The sequence below is a fragment of the Bubalus bubalis genome, chromosome 14 (assembly GCF_019923935.1).
Source record: "Bubalus bubalis isolate 160015118507 breed Murrah chromosome 14, NDDB_SH_1, whole genome shotgun sequence".
Taxonomy (NCBI): Eukaryota; Metazoa; Chordata; class Mammalia; order Artiodactyla; family Bovidae; genus Bubalus; species Bubalus bubalis.
In genome coordinates, this window is record NC_059170.1 from 18,335,724 (window position 1) to 18,353,565 (window position 17,842).

The 17,842-nt window shown below is 49.7% G+C and overlaps 1 protein-coding gene across 14 annotated transcripts in view; it reads right to left on the reverse strand.

Moving 5' to 3' along the window:
* The window catches only part of EPB41L1 (erythrocyte membrane protein band 4.1 like 1), a 137,606-nt gene that overhangs the window by 31,286 nt on the left and 88,478 nt on the right, over positions 1 to 17,842 (reverse strand). For 8 of the 14 annotated variants that reach the window (XM_006072457.4, XM_006072456.4, XM_025263539.3 and 5 more), the window contains 9 exons: positions 17,652 to 17,727; positions 12,223 to 12,441; positions 9,930 to 10,017; positions 9,249 to 9,401; positions 7,263 to 7,360; positions 6,624 to 6,799; positions 5,190 to 5,338; positions 4,283 to 4,318; positions 1,682 to 1,864 (listed from right to left, as the gene is read on the reverse strand). In XM_006072457.4, the coding sequence (XP_006072519.3) occupies positions 1,682 to 1,864; positions 4,283 to 4,318; positions 5,190 to 5,338; positions 6,624 to 6,799; positions 7,263 to 7,360; positions 9,249 to 9,401; positions 9,930 to 10,017; positions 12,223 to 12,441; positions 17,652 to 17,727 (1,178 nt within the window). The remainder of the gene's footprint in view (positions 1 to 1,681; positions 1,865 to 4,282; positions 4,319 to 5,189; positions 5,339 to 6,623; positions 6,800 to 7,262; positions 7,361 to 9,248; positions 9,402 to 9,929; positions 10,018 to 12,222; positions 12,442 to 17,651; positions 17,728 to 17,842) is intronic. The other 6 variants (XM_025263545.3, XM_025263542.3, XM_025263535.3 and 3 more) reach the window with 4 other exon arrangements.

The window sequence follows — 17,842 nt, forward strand, 5'->3', positions numbered from 1 at the left end:
CTGGGCTCAGCCTTCCCTTCTCAGCTGGAGTCCGACCCTTTCAGAAGCCTGTGCATCCAATTCACCCACTTCAGGACTGAACAGAGGCCACCAGGGACAAGAGTCTCTCAGGGAAGTTAGGAGAGGGGCGTGTAACCGGATCACTAGATCAGCCCCACAGCCCCATGCAGGGTCTTCAGCGTCCTTGATGGTGCCGGTGGGGACCACAGAAGCCCTCAGAGGGTGAAGACAGGCGCCCTCCTCCATGGCACCAGACTTAAAGGCCTCCAGAGCACCCGTGACTTTGTGAATCACCAACCAGGGGGCTCCTACAGCAGCCTCACTGGATGAGGCCCTCCGTCACCCCGCATGTCAAGGCCACGGGCGTACTGATTCAATCAAAGGCTCGCTTATTAGATCACAGCTGCGTCACCAATTTTCAAAGCATTAAAGGGCAGCACACGCACAACTGACTCTGTCCGGGTCTCCACATGGTTTGGTCTTGCTCCCAGGCAGCTGTGATTTAATAGCGAATACAATGGCCTGGGTCACAAGAAAATCCGATTCCGGCTCCTCTTCTAGCAGCTATGACACTGATTAAGCCCAAGGTCTTCCCCTTTCTGATTTTCTGTGCCCTGTGTGTAAAATGATGACCTTGGACCAAGTAGGTTTCCAGGGTCTTTCCCAAGTTTCGAAAGGATTCTGATTTGAAATTAACTTTCTGTCCCAAGGCTCTCCAGATGAAAGAAGTAACTCACACTGAGTATCTAGGTCCTCTGCCGGTCCCTCCCTGCTTTGTCTCATTGGCTGCTCACAACTGTCCTAGGAACTAGGGACTTTTATTATCTCTACTTAACGGCGGTTCAGAGAGGTTAAGTAGCAAGCCCAGAGTCAGCCGGCTAGCAGGCAGCAGAGCCACTATATAAACCCAGGCACTCTAAGTCTAGACCTCAGATGCGTTTGAGATCAGTGAGCAGCAGCACTAGAGAGAAAACACCTGAATGTCAACAGGGGGGAAAGAGTGCCAAGATGTAGCAGCGCTAAAAATAACAGTTTGGGATTATAAACACAGGAATTCTCAAGAGCCTATTTTTCTCTTTTCCCATTGAAAAAACACCCCGTGCTTTCCACTTTGACAGGCGTGTCAAGTGGGACCTTTTCCTGGAGCATCAGGAACAGCTCTGACTTTCCTAGAGGACCTGGTCCCCCCCAGTGGGCTCTGGGGATCCTCCCAGGAAGGAACACCGCCCCCACCACCCAGCCGTGTTTTCACCACAGGCATAAAAAGGTGCGGTTACTGGACAGAGCAGCCAGGATTCTTAAAACTTAGGATATGTGTGAGGATCTCCTTGTTTAAATGATGACTCCACGGTTCTACCACCAAATATTCTGACTCAATAGGTCGGATGTGGGGCCCCAGAACCTGCATTTCTAACCAGCACCCCTTCTCCATTATACTCTGGCTGATGGAAGGGAAATACTCCCAGCTACGGTGAGTCTTTAGAGCATTTCAAGGTGGTCCCTGAGGCCCAAGAGTCCAAGACGGCGTAAATTTGTCTTCCTTGGCTTAACCCTCTGTCCCATTCCCATCACCACCTTATGCAGCAGTGGGGTGTGGAGGGGAGTGATAAGTCAGGACATGGCAACCTTCCCCACCATCTTTATCCAAGGCCCCAGTTGAGGGGCTCAGGGTGAGACCTACCTCATTGATCTTCTCAGGAGTGCCCTTGGGGGAGGGGGAGGCGGGCGAGGAGGGCAGCCGGCGTTCCCGCTCCCAGTCTCGATCCCGGTGGATCAGTTTGCTGTTGGGTTCCTTCAAGGTCCTCTTCAGCTCATTGATGCTGGCCTGGTGCTTCAGCAAGACGTCCTCTGGCTTGTCTAGGAACTAGGGGTACACGGAGAGGACAGTCAGCTGTCAGAGGAACAGCTCCAAGAGGAGGACGCAAGGCGTGGGTGAAGATGGTGATGGTCCCCATCACCGCCCTCCATCAGCAAAGTGGGTCCCATCCATGGCCCCGCCTCACCCTCACAGCACTCCATAGCCAAGCAGAGCAAGGATGATAAGCCCCAACAGGAGTACAAACCACCCAAGATTAAACAGAAGAGCAAAGAGCACTCAAGATCAGACAGAAGGACAAAAAGCACTCAAGATCAAGAAGAGGAGACGTCTGGCCAAGTACCACCTTTTCTTCTCCCCGGACTGGCTCCTGGCCTCGGAGCACCTAGGTCAACTCAAATCCCACGGGTCTGGGTAAAGTTCCGTTTAGTTTCATAACATGTGCCTTTCCTCTGGCTACTACACCAAGCCACAGTGAGGATTCACCAACTCTGTTCACTGGGCTGCTCTGGTCATTCCCTGGATCCTGGTCCCCACTTCTGGCCAAGTCTTGGACCACTGTGTTTAAGTAGGATTCTCAGTCTAGGCCCCTCTTAGCCCAATGTGTGTCACTGCTCAGGCTCTGTAGGGCCCTTCTAAAGCCAGGGACATCCAGGAAAAAGCATCCTGCTTCCACGTCAGGGACTGGGGAGAGATGACGTTCAGCATTCTCTGCTGTGAGCCACTACCTTCCCCGACCACCCAGGATCTCCCAGATACCTTGTGGGCACCCATTCCTCAAGAGCAGACAGGGTGAGACACAGCCAGATGGAGAAACTGGGGCTCCGTGAGGTGCTCAGGAAGACTACCGTTAGAGACCAGGAAGAAGGGAGGTAAGTCCCAAGGCTGGGCACAGGAACCGAGCCTGGTATAGCTGGAGTCAGAGGTGTGTCCTTATTAAATTGTCAGGTCAGAGCTCTGGCCAGTACAGCATGAGGCAGTAATCTGCCCTGAGTTCAAGCAAGGACCAGCCATTGCAGAGAAGCCGGAAGTGGTCTGCCCACTTCTGGAGGCAGGGCAAGTGGGCTGGAAGCCCATGGACCCTTATCTGCAAAGCTGTTTGAGGATTCAGGACAAGAAACAGACAATCTTAGCTCATGATAAAGTCGTATCAGCAGTTCTGGAACTACCTGGGAGGCAAGCTCGCCCTTGGACAAGGCTAGACGCTTCCCCTGGGCTTATGTCTGACATCCAAGGATCCACCAGGACTGACTCTGAAGTCACTTCAGGAAAGAAACCAATGCCACGGAGGCTCTGCTTCCCCTCCAGACATCTGTCTGTACCTCCTGTACCCCTTCCTGAGCAAAGCTGCCCCAGAATGACATCTGTCTGAGCAATCAAATCTGAGAGAGCGTGCACAGGATGGTGGGCTTGGGCCGCCATGAACCCAAGACATGGCTGGTGACCTTCCATCCAGAAGCGGCAGCCCTGGCCCTATGGGCACGTGGTGCTCCCCCAGGCTGGAGGGAGCGGTGGATCCCCGAAGGCTAAGGGCCTGGGGAAACCTAATCTGAATGCCCTGTTGTGCAGACAGGGAGCTGGGGCCTGAGACAACTTTCCCGAGACCCTCAAAGAGTCAGTGGCAGAACTGGGGCTGAAACCCAGATCTCAGGACCCCAAAAGCCAGACCCTTCTGATGCCTCAGCCTCTGATCTTTCCCTCAGCAGCCCAAGCATAGACCCACTTCTCTGGCAGTTAAGTTTCAAAGGAAAAATTGGAGACTATGTGAAAGAAAGGAGGTGTGGTTAACACAGGAGGAATAGGTTGAGAGAATCAAAAAATGGGAGGAGGAAGAGAAGGGGAGAGGGAGGGGGAGCGGGGAGCTTTCCTGGTGGAGCTGGAGCAGGGGCGGTCCCATCAGGGTGGTGGGAGGCGCGCCAGGGGTCTGAGAAGACAGATGTGCTCTGAGGCTCCACCCCCCATACCCCACCACCCACATTCGGTTGCCAATAGATACAAGAAGCAGTTTGGGGTGGGATGCAGCAGACACAGATGAGGTGGAGGCATGACGAGACAGTGGTGGATGAAGGGGAGTCTAAGGAAGGGTTTGGGACAGGGGGTGAGGGAAATGGGGGTGGAGATGAGCTCAATAAAATCATGGAATCATGGATCACAAGAATGGGGGTGGCAACACAGTGGGGATGGTCAGCAAGTGGGAAGCAAGCATGGGGTAGAGAGGCAGAGCATGAAGTTGGGGGAGGGAGGGATAGGGAGAGAGGGGAGCATGGCTGGTTGTTGGGGGGAGGGAGTCTATCCATGAGCTTAAGACAGGGAGGGAGTGATGGCGGGTGGCCTTGGGTGATGGAGAGAGATGGCTGGGAGCGGAGAAGGAGCTGAGATATGAGCCAGGATATGAGCCTGGGATGGACGGTGGTGACAGACGATGAATGGCTGGGTGGGTGGGGGCAGGAACCCCCTGCGCAGTACCTCCTGCTTGTGTCTCGGCGTGGTTTCCTGCTCCGGCTAGCGGGACATGGGAAGAGGAAAGGAACCAGCAGGATCAGTAGAGCAAACGGATTAGAAGACAACCGCGACCGCCCTGGTCTAGCAGGTAGCCCGGAGCACTGTGGGATGCTGGCTGGGCTGCCAGCAGGGCAGTGAGGGCGTCAGAAGGTGCAGGAAGCAGGGAGCCCAAGAAGGCGAAGAAGGGGGTGGGAGGACCAGAGGCAAAGTGGGCCGTCGCACTCAGCCGATGGGACGTAGGGGTTCTGGAAAGTCACGCTTCTTGCAGGCAGTGTGTTCAGGGGCCTGTGTTCCCAAGGTGCATGATGGAAACACACTACACCCGTGGGTGCACGTGCCTATGTGCGCACGCAGGCTGTCTGCACGTCTGGGTGCATAACCCTATGGGTGAGAGGGGTATACAACTACGAGTGAACGCGTGTGAGTCTGAGGCCATGTGGGCCTGCATGAGCGTGTGCACAGGTTGGTGGGAGACGGGGGTGGCAGCAGGAGGTGTCACACTTGAACCTCACCCCATGGTCCGCAGGGACACCCCATCACGGGTGGAAGAAGGCTGTGCAGACCCAGATCAGAGGCAAAGGGGCAAATCAGGAGTGAGCAAGAGGAGGCCAGAGTCCACCAGGGGTCAGAGCGCCCCTCCGGGACAGCAGGGCCAAAGGAGGGGAAGGGTACAGGGTGGGCAGCACGCCCCACCCCACCTGGCAATCCCAGGTACGGAGCATGGCCCAAGGGCAAGGCCCGGTCCATGGTGCACCGCACAGCGGGCTGCTTGGCCACAGCGGGGGGTACCTGAAGGCCAAGGCTGAGCCTAGACCCAGGATCAGCCTCTTGACCCCCCAGGTCAGAGGAAATGAGAAAGCCAGCCTCGTACCTTTAGCTCCTTGATCTTGGTGGGGGTCTTGACCTCTCCCTCCTCAGCCTCGGACCGCCGTCCTCCAGACTCGCCGTCTTCCTCCTGCTTGTCGCCGTCCGGTCCTGCATCGTGGTTCTCACTGACGGAGGCTGGGCGAGAGAACTCTGCTGAAGTGGGCAGAGATGGCCGGGCAGCTGTGTGAGTCATCTCCTGAGTCATCTCCCAGGCGCAGGGACTGGGAGCCAGCCCACCACCTGCCCAGCCACGCCTGGAGTAGAGCAGACACTCAAACAGCCCCAGCACCCTGGGGATAAGGAGCCAGTGCCCCGAGGAGTGAGTGGGCTTTCCCAGGTCACGTGGATGGTGACTGAGTTGCCTCCAGCCCCAGCTCCTTTCCTGACTCTATAGCACTAGAGCCTGGGTTCAAATCTCAACTCCATCTCTTCTTGGCTGTGTGACCTTGGGTAAATTACACAACCCCTCTGGGCCTCAGTTGCTTCATCCACAAACAGTAGCTAATTCTGACAACTGAGAGGAGGAACAAATAAACTGATGTGTCTAAGAGAAGAAGTGGCTAGCACTGAGTGAGCTAATTCGATCAGTGTTGGCTCACGAATGCTATTGTTTTGGGGGACTTCCCTGGTTTAGGCTCTGTGCTTCCAATGCAGGGGAGCTCAGATCTGCTTAACTCCCAAAGCCCCATGGGGCTCCTGAATCTCTCCTAAAAACTTGTGTGTATATCCTGGACAGTCCTGGGCCCTAAGGGGTGTTGATTTAGTAGGATCAGATCAAGGTCTGAGACTCCTCAAGTTCACAAGCTCACAGCTGGTTCTGGGGCTACATTTTGAGAAACCCTGGTCTGCTCCATACAAGGGCAACTGAGCTGCCTCTAGTCCCAGGTCCTTTCCTGATTCCACAGCTTTAGAACCTGGGTTCAAATCACAAATCCATCTCTTGTTGGCTGTGTGACCTTGGATAAATTACACAACCTCTCTGGGCCTCAGTACGGGCAATTCTCATTGATAGTAAGGGCCCTTATCAACTCAACAGAAATGGGGGCAGTGGAAAGTGCCCTGTGTTTAGATGTCCAGAGCCCAGTGGAACGATTGGGAATAACTCTGCCCCCAGTAGGACATCACCAGCTCCTCAATGCAGTTACAATAAACCATTCCAGTATGGTGACAAGCTGTGAACAGCTCAGCTTCTTAGGAAGGGGGCCCAGAAAACCATACGGTGAACCTGGGACCCCAAAAGGCCACAGCTCAGGGAAGTTGTGGGAAGCCCGGAGAGCTGGCAGTGTGACATTCCAGCAGGAGGGGAACCCAGAGGCTGAACTAACCCACTGAGAGGCACTGGATGCATGAGTGTTCCTGGGCCTCCAGGCCTGGTGCAAATCAAGTGTGATGTACCCTCCACACACCCCTCTCCCCCAACCTCCAGTGCGGGGCATACCTCCATCAAGGCTGCGGGACATGGTGTACCGTTTGCTAGAGGAACGTTCAAAAAAGGGCGCGGGCCGGTCGATGAGGGCGCTGGCCTGGCGCGTCTGTGCCTGGGTCCTCCCGCTATACCGGAACTTGGAGCCCATGACCAGGAAGCCTTTGGGTGGGGGCTCAGGGGACACGAGGCTGCAGGGGAGGGGTGGAGGGGTGGAGGTAAGGAGGAAGGACCAGACCTGCAATGCCAGACCCAAGGCTGGACCACAGCTGGCCTTCCATCCTGCTGTCCCACCAGCTACAACAACTCTTGTTGTTCAATTGCTCAGACATGTCTGACTCTGTGACCCCATGGAAAGCAGCACACCAGGCTTCCCTATCCTTCCCCATCTCCGGAGTTTGTTCAAAGTCATGTCCACTGAGTTGATGATACCATCCAACCGTCTCATCCTCTGTCGCCCCCTTCTCCTCCTACAACTCTAAGTGGTCCAGAAGGGGAGAGGCTTGGGGAAAGAGGAGGAGGAGGAGGAGGAGGAGGGTTTTCCTAGAGTCCCTACTGGCTCCTTCTATGGACAGAACACAGACACTACCCACATCCACTCACACGGCCTCTAACTCAGCCCCAGCTGCCCACCCCGCCCGGGCGCAGGCTCACCGGAAGAACGTGTGGTGCTCGATGCAAACCTTCCACAGTCTCTTGGCTGACCGGTGATTCGGGAGCTTAAAGCCAATCGTGCTCTCAAACTGCTCGTACTGCAAAACCAGGGAGGGCGGGTCAGAAGGAGGGCCTGGGCCCACTCCCGCCACCAGTCCAGGCTTTCTGCACCTCTTCTCAGGCCTGTGTGACTCTGGCCTGCTTATTTATTTATATAAATATATATATAAACAATATATATATATCTCATTTATTCATTCATTTAATCAATCAGGTGGGTTAAGCCCTTACTCTGTGACAGGTCCAGGGCTAAGCAGCAGAGACACCATGGTGACCAAACAGAAGATTCTCAGGGGTTGGGGGAGGGTAGGGGGATCGATAATAAGTGAGTACACAAGCTCATCTCAGACACTGATAAGGGCACAAAGGAAATGGACAGAGATGTGTGATGTGACAGAATGTCTGAGCAGGCCCGGGGGTCAGGTGCTACTTTAGAAGGGGTGATCAGGGACCTCCCTGATGGTCCAGTGGCTAAGACTCTGTGTTCCTTATGCAGGGGGCCTGGGTTTGATCCCTAGTCAGGGAACTAGATCCCACATGTGGTAATTAAAAGATTCCACATGTTGCTATGCAGAACGAAGATCCCACGTGCCACAGCTAAGACCCGGTGCAGCCAAATCAATACATAAATAGAAAGAAAGAAAGGGTTATTAGGGAACACTTTCTACACAGGGGATCTTGGAGCAGAGAGCTGGAGGATGGGAAAGGAGCCAAAGCTCTGTGAGAAGGAGGGGCGGAGGACTTCAGGAAGCGGGAACATCGATGCAAAAGGCTCAGACAGGTGAAAGTTTGCTTACTTAAAATAGAAGCCCCAAGCGGCTGGAGTGCCATTGGCGTGGGGCGGCAGGGCAGAGACATGTGCGAGAGGCAGGTGGGCAGAAGAGTTAGGACTTGAGTCCAAGCACCAAAGAGAGCCCTTGAAAGGTTCAAGTGAGGAGTGGGAGTGGGGTGGGTTTGGCCTGATCTGCTGGAAGGGACTCTTAAGCAGCTGTGAGGGAAAAGGCCTACCGTGACCATGGAGGCCGGGGGACCAGTGGGAAGGAGAGGGGAAGTGTGCAGGGGAAAGATGGTGGCCAGGGCAGTGGACAGGGGGCCAGAGGCAGAAGGGCTCGCCCTAATTCTAGAGTTAGAACAAAGTGGAGTTTGTGATGCATGGGATGTGGAGGGTGGAAGTATTCAAGTTTGCATGTGTGTATAATCATGTGTGTTACCTTCATATGTGTACACACTCGAGTACCCATGTAAGCAAAACACGGGAACATGGACATGGTGCTGCTGTTATCTTAGTTGCTCAGTTGTGTCTGACTCTCTGAGACCCTCTATGGACCGTAGCCCCACCAGGCTCCTCTGTCCATGGAATTTCCCAGGTAAGAATACTGTAGTGGGTTGCCATTTCCTTCTCCAGGGGATCTTCCCGACCCAGGGATTGAACCCACATCTCCTGCATTGGCAGGTGAGGTTTTAACCACTGAGCCACTAGGGAAGCCCAGATATGGGCATACATTTATTGATCTGCGTAAGATCAATATACTTAGGTGGTTATCTTTTTATTAAGTATATGTGGTTATCTTTTTATTAGTAATTTTTTGCCGCACATGGCATATAGGATCTTATTTCCCTGACTAAGGATTGAACCCACAGCCCTTGCATTGGAAGTGCATTGTTTTAACCACTGGACCACCAGGGAAGTCTCTATGTGGCTGTCTTTATAGGTACACTATTGTGTGTGTGTGTGTGTGTGCACGCACGTGCATGTGCAGGCACACACTGAAAGTGCAATGTCTATGTAGAGAGCCCCAGCAAAAGAGGGCCCTCTCCTCACCCAGCACCTCCATCTATGCATCCCAGGTAGGAAAAGTCCCAGGTCTAGCTGCCAGGGTCCTATAGTTGATCCCAGGGAAGAAGGGGTTCCCTAGGCAGGCTCACCTCCCCAGGCCGGATCTTGATGTAGAAGTTACTCCTCTTGTAGGAGATCTTGAGAATTTTGGGCCAGGCAAAGCGGTTGATCCTCAGCCGGTCCCGGTAGATGAGCAGGCCGTTGGCACAGACTCCTAACATGATGTCAATGCCCTCCGAGTCCTGTGTGAGAAGGGGCCGTGCAAGGACAGGTCTGGGGTCCAAGCCTGAGGACAGCCTGCCACCCACCCCACAACCCCTCTCTGGGGTCTGCCTGTAACAAGCCCTCAGGAGCAGGGTTTGAGCATCCATGGGGAGTTGCCCTGATGTATCCCTCATAGAGCCATCGGTTCATTCACTCTGTCATTGATTCACCCACTCACTTGTTCAATCATTTTCTGCCAGTCACTCAATCATTCATTCACCCAGCAAGCATTTAGTGGTACCTAGGCATACTAGGTCATATGCTATGTGCTCAGGATACAGAAATGAGTTCAGACCCATGTCTTTCCCTCATGAAGCTCTCAATCTGGTGGCAGCACAGACAGGTTCATAAATAATAAGAAAAATCATAAGGGTCATGGGGAAGTAAAGGGTTATGGAGCGTCAAGGAGTGAGAAATGAGAAGACTGGCACACCAAGCCCTCCGGAAGGCCCTGGTAGTCCTCGGGGGGCACTCCCAGACCGGGGAGTCCCAGCGACCAGCAGTACCTTGGCATGGTGCAGGTCTACTCCGTACATAGAGAGCTTCTTGGCATTCTCTAGGAAGTGGATTTCTGCTTCTCCTGGGGTCATGCCCCTAAGGGAAAGAAAGTGATCAGTGATGGCCATAGGAAAGGCCTGGGCCCGAGTCCTGCCAACTGAAGGTGGCTATGATCAGAACCTGGGATTCCAGGAAGCACATCTTCTGGAGCACAGTGCAGCTGGGCCTTCCCGGTCCCTCCCCTCTGCTCTCAGTGCCGAATGGTGTGCCCCAGCCCCCTGCTTCAGCCCACTGAACTCTCATCTTCTGCCGAAGCTCAGGGCCAGTCCTATTTCCTCCAGGAAGCGTTCAAGGGCTCAGCCAGGAGTCTGGAGTTTTGCCTCATTCTGCCATTGGGTTAAGCGTGAACCATAAATTCTGTTTCTTCACGACAATGAAACCCCTGTGACTGACACTGCTTATTATAATCACCCAGGGGCTCCTGAATTATTACCCACATCAGCTATTTTTCTCTGAATTTTGTATCAGAAACCATTTAATCTCCCCTGAAGAACAGGTGCACATTCTCCTTTCTGAAAAGAAGAGTTATGTAATTCACCACACTCCTTCTTTGCTTTAGCTGCCAGGAAACTGCACGCTCTGCAGTTAGCCATGGCTAATATCTGTTGAGTACTATGTGCTGGTTACCGTTAACATGTTAACTTAAGATGTATTAACTCATGTGAATCCTCATAGCAAGCCCACAAGGTAAATATCACTATTCTCATTTGATAGATGAGGAAACTGTGGCATAGACAGCTTGAATAACTTGCCTAAGGGCCTACAGTTATTAAGTAGCAAAGTCAGAATCTGAATCCAGACAATGTGGCTTCATGGTTGTATTCCCAACCACTTTGCTTCCATCTGTCTTATATCCTCAGTTTCCTGTGTTCTGTCCACCTTGGGGAGCTGCTGCATGGATGCCTAGACACTAGAGGTCAGTCTGCTTAAGTCAAAAGAGCTGTTAAAGCTGAAGTGCTGGGGACTTCCCGCTAGTCCAGTGGCTAAGGCTCCATGCTCCCAAGGCAGGGGGCCCGAGTTCAATCCCTGGTCGGAAACTAGATCTCACATGTCTCAACTAAGGGGCTTTCTGGGTGGTGCTAGTGGTAAAGAACCTGCTTGCCAACACAGGAGACATAAAAGACACTGGCTGGATCCCTGGGTGGGAAAGATCCCCTGGAGGAGGGCATGGCAACCCACTCCGTATCCTTGTCCGGAAAATCTCATGGACAGGGGAGCCTGGCGGGCTGTCCATGGGGTTGCAAAGAGTCGGACATGATTGAGTGACTAACACTTTCGTATCATTTATTACACTGGGTTCCCCTAATAAGCCTGGACTTGGAGTCCAAAGTGCTTCCAGTTTAAAAGGACCATTTAATTCCATGGGACCCTCAGGGAGAGGGTATCACCCTCATGGCAGGGATTTGGAAATGGGGGGTACATTTCCGTTATTACAAAGACTGAGGGGGTGTTATGGGCATTTAGGGCCTGGGGTCCAGGGATGCCAAACATCTCATACAGTGAATTCTCCTACTCTAATACCAGCAGTTGAGAAACACTGATAATCTATGTCCTTACAAATACAGGTGGGAAAAAAAATTTTTTTAATATAGGTGGAAAATGGGGCAGATAGGTTAATTAGCCAGCCCACCATCACCCAACTAGTTAACTACCTTCTAACTCCTGGAACAAGGTGTCTTCCACTGCACAATCAATGACTCAACTCCTCAAATCACAGAGCAACAATTACAAGCAGTGAGTCTCTAATACATGCCATTTAGCACCCCTAGGACCCTATAACATAGATTTTATTAGTGCGCACTGAATAGATGAGGAAACTGAAGCATGGGGAAGTGAAACAACCAGCCCAAGATGCCCTAGTTAAAAAGTGGCAGAGCCAAAAGTGAACCTGATTGTCTGGCTTTAGAATGTAAACTTGACTTTTATGCTAAGATGAAGACATCAGGACACTTACCCAGGGACACATCATAGTTATTACTGTGTTATCTCCAACTGGCCGATCAAGAGACCGATTCTCAGAGGCCAAGGACAGGGAATTATCGCACCCATACAGAAGTCATTTAAGGTCACATAGTGAGTTACCATCATTCCCCTCTGATGAGATCATCTGCTCTCAGACACACTTCACGTTAGCGGCAGAACCAGGTGGGGTTCTTACAGCACAGCCTCTAGGGTCTAGCCAGGAAGGTTCTGGCCAACGGGCCGAGGAGCCAGGGGAGGCCTGGGTGGAGGTCCTCTCACCTGTATGTCTTGTGCAGCTCCATGATCCGTTCTTCCAGCTCCCGAGTCTGGTTCGGGGCGAAGCGGAGCTCGCTGACGTAGTTGCCCACGTGCTCCTCCGCATCGTAGTCGCCCAGCTCAGCCTGCACGGCGTAGGAGCCCAGCAGGGCGTGCGTGACGAAGGAGCAGGGCAGGCGGCCTGTGATGATGTCCGCCCGCAGCTGCAGGCACAGGTAGTATCTGGAGATAGGGGAGAGCGGGCATGGGCACGGGGGAGCCCACTCCCTCCCAAGACGCCCCCAACCACAGCTTCCGGTGGATCCATCAGCTCCAAACTAATCGATGCTCAGCACAGAGAGGAATATTCCCAGACATGCCATGTGTTAATACTGGCAGGTCGTGTGTTAATACTCTGGGTGTATCTTAGAAGATGGTTATGTAACATTTCATGAAATGTTAAGCATTTTTGTTCATTTCTAAGTTTGATGGATTTTTCCTATGATGGGAACATTTTCAATTTCGAACTCATTTTCAAGCTAAATTAGGACTGCCTTGCTGGTTTAGCCATTTTTTAAAAATGTGATGCATTTTGAATTATACAATTAATATACACTTATAGTGGGAAAAAATGTAAACTTTAGAGGTAATTCTAAATTTCCTCTTTATATTCATCCTCAGTCCTAATCCCCTCCCCCAGAGGTTACTCCTGTTATCCCTGTGGTGTTTAGACCTTTTTCCTCCATGGACATCTAGAAATGTTTGTAATTTTCACATGATCGTCTTCTTAAATTCAGAAAAAGCATTTGATAAAGTTCAACATCCATTCATGATAAAAAAAAATCCTAAGAAAGTGGGTATAGAGGGAACATATCTCAACATAATAAAGGTTATTTATGACAAACCCACAGCCAATATGATATTCAATGCTGAAAAGCTGAAAGCCTTCCCACTAAAATCTGGAACAAGCACAGATGCCCACCTCACCAATTCTATTCAACATAATATTGAATAGAAGTTCTAACCACAGCAATCAGATAAGAAAAAGAAATAAAATGTATCCAAATTGGTAGGGAAAAGATAAAACTGTCATTATATGCAGATGACATGATACTATATATAGAAAATCCTAAAGACTCCTCATAAAAACTACTAAAACTGATAAATGAATTCAGCAAGGTAGCAAAATACAAGATTAACATACAGGAATTGGTTGCATTTCTTTACACTTTAACAATGAAATATCAGAAAAGGAATGTAAAAAACCAAATCCCCTTTAGAATCTGCATCCAAAAAAAAAAAAACCAACAAGAATAAACCTGGTCAGAGAGGTAAAAGACTTATATGTTGAAACTATAAAACATTAATAAAAGAAATCAGAGATGATTCAAAGAAATGAAAAGACATCTCATACTCACAATTAGAAGAATGAACGTTGTTAAAATGGCCATACTAGCCAAACCAATCTAAATATTTAATTCAATTCCTATCAAATTACCTGTGACATTTTTCACAGAACTAGAATAAATAATCCTATAATTTGCAAGATCCAGAATTGCCAAATCCTGAGGAAAAAGAACAAAGCAGGAGGTATAACCCTCCCCAGACTTCAGACAATACACAAAGCTACCGTAATCAAAACAGCATGATATTGGCACAGAAAAAGACATATGGATCAACAGAACAGACTAGAGAGACCAGAACTAAACCCACATACCTATATGGTCAATTAATCTTTGACAAAGGAGGCAAGAAAATACAATGGGGAAAAGACAGTCTCTTCAGCAAGTGGTGTTGGGAAAGCTGGACAGCCACATGTATCAATGAAATTGGAACATGCCCTCACAACATACACAAAAATAAACTCAAAATGGCTTAAAGACTTAAATATAAGAAATGACACTGTAAAATTCCTAGAAAAGAACATAGGCAAGACATTCTCAGACATAAATCATACCAATGTTTTCCTAGGTCAATCTCCCATGGCAATAGAAAAACAGAACTAAACAAATGGGACCTAATCAAGTTTATAAGCTTTTGCACAGCAAAGGAAACCATCAACAAAACAAAAAGACAATCTATGGACTGGGAGAGAATATTTGCAAATGATGCCACCAACAGGGGCTTAATCTCCAAAATATACAAACAGCTCATATAACCTAGTTAAAAAAAAAACCCAATCAAAACATGGGCAGAAGACCTAAATAGACATTTCTCCAAAGAAGACATATAGATGGCCAATAGGCGCATGAAAAGATGCTCATCGTCACTAAATATTAGGGAAATGCAAATCAAAACTACAATGAGGTACCACCTCACACTAGTCAGAATGGCCATCATTAAAAAGTCTACAAATAACAAATACTAGAGAGGGTGTGAAGAAAAGGGATCCCTCCTAGACTGTTGTTGGGAAAGTGAATTGGTGCAGCCACTATGGAAAACAGTATGGTGCTTCCTCTAAAAATTAAAAATAGAGTTGCCATATGATCTAGCAATCCCACTTCAGGGCATATATTCAGAAAAAATATAATTCAAAAAGATGCATGCACTCCTATGTTCAAAGCCAACACTACTCACAGTAGCCAAGACATGGAAACAACCTAAATACCCGCCAGCAGATGAGCGGATGAAGAAGATGTGGTGTATTGGGCTGGCCAAAACGTTCATTTGGGTTTTTCCACAGGACATTACAGAAAAGCCCAAATGAACTTTTTGGCCAACCAAATACAATGGAATACTACTCAGCCATAAAAAAGAATGAAATAATGCTATTTGCTGCAACATGGATGGATCTAGAGAGTATCATACTAAGTAAAGTAAGTCAGAAAGAGAAAGACATACCGCATGATAACACTTCTATGTGGAATCTAAAATATGGCACAAATGAACTTATCTGCAAAACAGAAAGAGACTCACAGACAGAGAACAGACTTGGTTGCCAAAGGGGAGGGGTGGTACCGGAGGAACGGAGTGGGAGCTGCAGATTCGCGGGTGCCAACTATGATTAATACACACCGAATAGAAAGACAACAAGGTCCTACTGGATAGCATGGGGAACTATTACCTGTAATAAACCGTAATGGAAAAGAACACGTAAAAGAAAATACATGTGTGTGTGTGCATATAACTGAATTACTTTGCTGTACAGCAAAAATTAACACAACATTGTAAAGAAACTATACTTCAATAAAATAAAGTTTTAAAAAATGCACGTGGTTTCCATTAATGGGGAGTTTTTAGCAGGTAAATCTAGCAAATGCAACATCTGACTGTGCAGCTCACTTGCTTCTCACACTCAGCTGGGTGCCTTAGAGCCCTTCCCATGTCAGCACGTGCGACTTGATTTTATTCATTTTAACTTCTGTACCATAATCCACCATCCGGAAAAACCTGTTTGCCGATGTAGTCTCAGAACTTTTTAATTTGGCTACAGCTCTAAGTAAATTGTCAAAAACCAAACTGGCTCAGAAGAAACATTTCCAACCACTTTTATAACTTTCAAGACTTTTTATAACTTTCATGCACACTTGGATGATTTTACCATTTTTAGAACGATTTCAAACAAATTTTTTATTGCTTTTTAAGTTACTGTGTATTTTTTTTAATGTTCCAGTTCATTCTCAGCCTGCAGTACCTCCCTGACCACTTTGCCATGTCTCACCCTTTTTTTTTTCAATTACTTGTATCTTTTAAGTGACTTTTATTTTTAAGTAGTTTGTACTGCTCTGTGACATTATCTTGCAGTCAGAAGCTCTGGCAAAAAGTACATGCAGCCTCAGTGTATGCTCAGAGGCAAGGCTGAGGTTCAGAATCAGCAGCAGCTCAAACATCACAGGCACCGGGGGTGGGCTTATGGGCATTTCATTCAAAAGTCTCCAAATTCAGAAATCATTGCCAAGTACACAGACTTGTCTTTCATCCCAGTCACTTTGTCATTTTGACCAGTTTATTTGGGGTTTAAATATTTTTTGCTAAACAGCTGCCACAGGGACTTCCTTGGTAGTCCGCTGGTTTCCACTGCAGGGCGTACAGGTTTGATCCCTGGTTGGGGAACTAAGATTCTGCATGCCACACAGTGCGCCAAGAAATAAACACCTAAATAGTTGCTACTACCAACCCCATTCCCTGAGGCCATCCATACTGGGCAGGGCTAACTTCTTTCCTGGTGTCCCAATGTCCAGGAACAAAGAGGGGAGGCACCAGTGGGCAAGACCAAGAAGGGTGGGGGTTGTCTTGGTCTAAAGCTCTCAGCCCTTTCAGGAATGAAGTTTAGACCCTGCTGCTGCCACCCTGGCCCCAAGCTGACCTCAGGAATTAGAGCAGGGCTAATGAGGCCAAGGCCTCAGATTTGATCTATTCCAGGAACATCTGTTTTATCTCCCAAGACCAGAGTCAGTATTTGACCTTGGCTGATTGCTTGGCAAGTGGCAGAGATTAGAGAGGGACCCAGTGGGAGACAGGGACTGGCTTAGTAGCTCCAAACCACATCCTATTTGTGGTAGGCGTGACACAGCCCCAGGATATCAAGAAGTAAGACTATCTCTTTGGAAGGGGCTTAGATAAAGAGATGGAGGAGGAAATGGCAACTCACTCCAGTATTCTTGCCTGGAGAATTCCATGGACAGAGGAGCTTGGCAGGCTACAGTCCATGGCATCGCAAAGAGTCGGACATGACTGAAGCAACTAACACACTTAGATAAAGAGAAAGTGCTCTCCCTGTTTTGGGTTCCAGAGGCAGGCTGAGCCCCATGAGGGATGCTTCACACCCTCTTCTAATCCTCAAGCCTTCTTATCTACTGGCCCTGAGGCACAAGGCCTGCATCCACAATCCAAATTCACTCCAGCAGCCTGGGCTTGCCTCCCTGGGGATGTCACACGCCCCATTTGACTCCCATACTTCAGACGTGTGCGTGTGCAGAGTAACACACAGGACCAAACTTCCACTTTCAAAGGCATCTGTGTTCTAATCCCTCCTTATCCCCATAGTCAAAACCGGGTGGTCCACCCAGCCCATCAGCCTTCAGATGTGTCTGGCTTATCCTACCCAGAGATGGCCCACACCATATGCTTTGAAAGTTTCAATGAGTCACCAGCATTTTAAAATTGTGGCTTTTACTCTCAAATCTAGCTTTCCTCCAACAATAGGGCCTGATGCCCATGTGATTGCCGAGGGGAATAGGGACCGTTTTAGGTGGGCTCTGTCCTCTTGAACTCCCACTGAGCCCCTCTGCACCCTATGACACCTCCCCCTCCGAAGTCAAGGATTCACTGCATAGACCACTGTGCTTGTATCACTCTCTCTTGCACTGAGTCGGATTCCCTTGTTGATGCTGTCTGCATGGCCTCAGTGGGCATCTGGGTTTGCACTCTGCACTGTGTACCCATATTCCATCTCGTGTCTCCCAGGGCCCTGTGTCCATCCCCCTCCAGCACCGCCCCTCCCCAGCCCTCACCTTGTGATGTCTTCTGTCAGCTGGGCAGGGTCAGGAGGGTAGAACTTGACTGTGAAGGCAAAATTCCAGGGGCTGCCTGAGAGGAGCAGGTGGGAGAAGAGATCAGAGAGGCCCCATCTTCCCAGTGGGTGGCCCAGATGTACCATCTCATGGGCAATTTTTCAAAGTTTTCCCGTAACTGCAATCTTAGG